This window comes from Octopus bimaculoides, chromosome 28 (genome assembly GCF_001194135.2).
Source record: "Octopus bimaculoides isolate UCB-OBI-ISO-001 chromosome 28, ASM119413v2, whole genome shotgun sequence".
Classification (NCBI taxonomy): Eukaryota; Metazoa; Mollusca; class Cephalopoda; order Octopoda; family Octopodidae; genus Octopus; species Octopus bimaculoides.
The window spans coordinates 16193135-16196181 of NC_069008.1; the positions used below are offsets into that span (position 1 = coordinate 16193135).

General features: G+C 38.7%; 1 protein-coding gene across 1 annotated transcript in view; it reads right to left on the minus strand.

The window, feature by feature from the left end:
* LOC128251109 (zinc finger protein 271-like) overlaps window positions 1-3047 on the minus strand; it is a 33444-nt gene that overhangs the window by 27747 nt on the left and 2650 nt on the right. The window contains exon 3 of the mRNA XM_052977496.1: window positions 52-360. Coding sequence (XP_052833456.1) covers window positions 52-360 — 309 coding nt within the window. The remainder of the gene's footprint in view (window positions 1-51; window positions 361-3047) is intronic.

Consider the following 3047-nt stretch of genomic DNA (forward strand, 5'->3'; position numbering starts at 1 on the left):
GGAATACCACAACCAGCATTTCACGATCGATGTTTGGATAGTTTGACTGACTTTTGTCAAGGGCTTTCGGTGCAAATGCCACAGGTTTGCCATCTTGTATGATAACTGCTGTGAATCCTTTCAAAGACCTGTCTACCTCGAGTTCTGTTGGTTTCTTTAGGTCAAAGAACCTGAGGTTTGATTTCTCTGATATGGTTGATTTGAGTTTTCCAAAACAGTGTATGTGGTCTTCAGACATCTCAAATGGTATATTTTTCTTGAGGAGCTCCCTTAATGGTTGTGCTTCCACGATGAAGTTTGGAATTGATGTTGCAAAGTAATTCTTCATTCCCAAGAACTTCAGGAGCTCTTCCTTGTTTTCTGGAACAGACATGTTTCAAACGTCCTGACCTTTTGCTGGGTCTGGCCTGAGGCCATCTTTAGAATAAATATTTCCAAAGAAAGAGAGATTTCATGATGACAAATGTAGCGTTTGTCTGAGTTGAATACCAATCCAGATTCCTTTGCTTTTACATGCCTACTTTTTCTTCTGTGCTTTTCTAGATTCACAAATCCTAGTGTATGCTTACATTCATTTAAAGAAGTTCAAATGGAATATTTTGGGAGTATCTCAGAAATTTCTACTAATCCAAAAATAGACCAAATTTGGAAAATGTGTCGTGTTCTTTTGCTCTTTCTGAGCAGTTCCTAATATTCCTAGGTTTATGTGTATATCTGTGGTTACAGAGCACCTGTAATGTTCAGTACAAATGAAAATCTACAGACAACCAGGTCATGAGAGAGCTACTGGCAACCTGTAGTCTGCATACATGTTGTGTGTTTGGGACTGAACTAGCAACCATGCCTTCTAACTTGCAGCCAAACCTCACTCATCCTCCAATGTAGATAAAGGCACACATTGTGTGATGTGCATGTTTACATGTATAAGTCACAAAATTACATCACTAATCTGTAGCACAACCTCTCAGAAATATCAAATTATTCATCGATCGAATTACGCCTTCTTGCTCTTACATTCATCTTAAGAAGAAACGTAAGAGCTTCTCTAGGAAATATCTACCTCACTCACTGCAACAACACAAAACGCTGGGCCATGAACATTGCAAGCCTTCCTAGGTTTGTGAAACTTCCAAACTCCTTTATGATTGCATATGCATGTGTGCATAAATCAGGAGTCCTTTACATGCCAGGTATATACGTTAACCTTTCTCCTTCCTCTTATGACCCTGTATTGGGCCCACTGCTGTACGTATTGGTTCTCTCAGTGATGTAGTCAGCCACTCTCACCGCTGATGATGCTAAACTACCAAAGGCAGTGTAGGACCCTGATGAGAACTCAAACCCAAAGGAAGACAGCAATGCAACATACATTACTAAGAAAACAAAGTGGTCCAATGCCAAGAAATTTGAAGCACTCCACTATAAGCTCAGAAGCAAATTACATTGAGAAGAAAGAAGAGGGAATACATGTTGTCCCTAAGGAGAACACTTGTTCTAATTCGCCTGGATAGCTGCTCCTAATAAGGGTAGCTACAAAGTGTCAGTCCAAGAGTGGACCATAAGGTTATCCAATGATGAAATACCAGGGTTTCCTTGGTGCAACAGATGAGCGAAATGGAGAGGACAAAAGAAATGACCGACACTACGTCCTAGAGAGAAAACAAGAAATGGATATCTGTGTCTTTGTATATATAGATATATGTATGAATATTTTCAGAATGTATTCATGTATGTCTGAATGTAGGGACAATTTAGGAAGGTCTACCCCTAAAATTGGTAATGAAAGCTATACTAACATGAGGATTGAACGCCAAAGTATCGTAACAAAGATCTTATACTTTCTATTGTCAGTAAGAAGCCAATACTGCAACAGTTTAGGGTTTCCAGGGCCCACAGCTTTTCAATATATCGACACAAAACCAGAAAGACCTATGAAGTGTAGGGGTGGATGTGCTCTAACAACGTATTCACCTTTTTATCTGAGAAACTAAACGAACCCACAGCCAAGAGAAACAGAAAGAAGAGCAGCTTTGTCCATCTAATTGCTTCATCAGAACCAAATTTACACAGAGAAATAAGAAGCAAGCTTAAATAAACAAGCAAAGAGAAGATCAAAGCCCAGCATGAACAAAGGCCTTGGATGCAATTAATCAATGAGAAGCAATCAAACATATATACATCCATATACAAATATATATATTTAGGTACATATAAAAACAAAGCCAGGAAGTTTGAGTGTTGAATAGATATTTATTTACCCACGTGACTTCCACGGGATTTCACAATCTTCTTCATGGAGGATATATTTTCAGAAAGCAAGAAACTGTGTGTTCATGTTTGCATTAACAGTTCTGTTCAGCATTATCCAATACAATTGTATATTCATAGAGAAATGGAAACAAAAAGGAAGCTTGTTCATCAGATCACTGGAATCTCTCTAGACTTACTCTTTTGTTCAATGTGTATGTATGTGTGCAACAATATGTACAAAGAAATATGCCTGTACATACACACACAATGACAAGGGGGTTTCCGTTGATCCGGTCAACAGAACAGCTCCCTTTTGAAATTAACATGTAAGTGGCTGAGTACTCCACAGACACGTACAGGGACGGCTAAAGATGTTGACTACAGAGATGTACAAAAACTCATTCATAAAAATCCCGTTCCTCTAAAGGATGTTATCATCAGTCTTTCACAGACACAGACATTGAATTCCAAATTGCTGCTCATCTGGATTTCTCCACCATCTGCTCTCATCATGCTGCACTACCTCAGGGGTTTCTCCTGTTTGATATTTCAGCTTTAATGTCAATGGGCCTATTGTGTATACCTTTGTGTGTGTTTGTGTCCAAGTTTGCATGTGTCTGTGGAATGGCTTTAAGATTTGTCTAATCCAGTCGTTCCTAAAGTGCGAATATTTATGGTTATACAAATTATTTTCCACATAGAAAGAATCCTAACAAACTGCTTGTGCTCAGCAAAGCTATGCATATCACAGGTAAGTGGTTACGAAAAGGGTTGGCATCAGTAACAATACCTGAAAA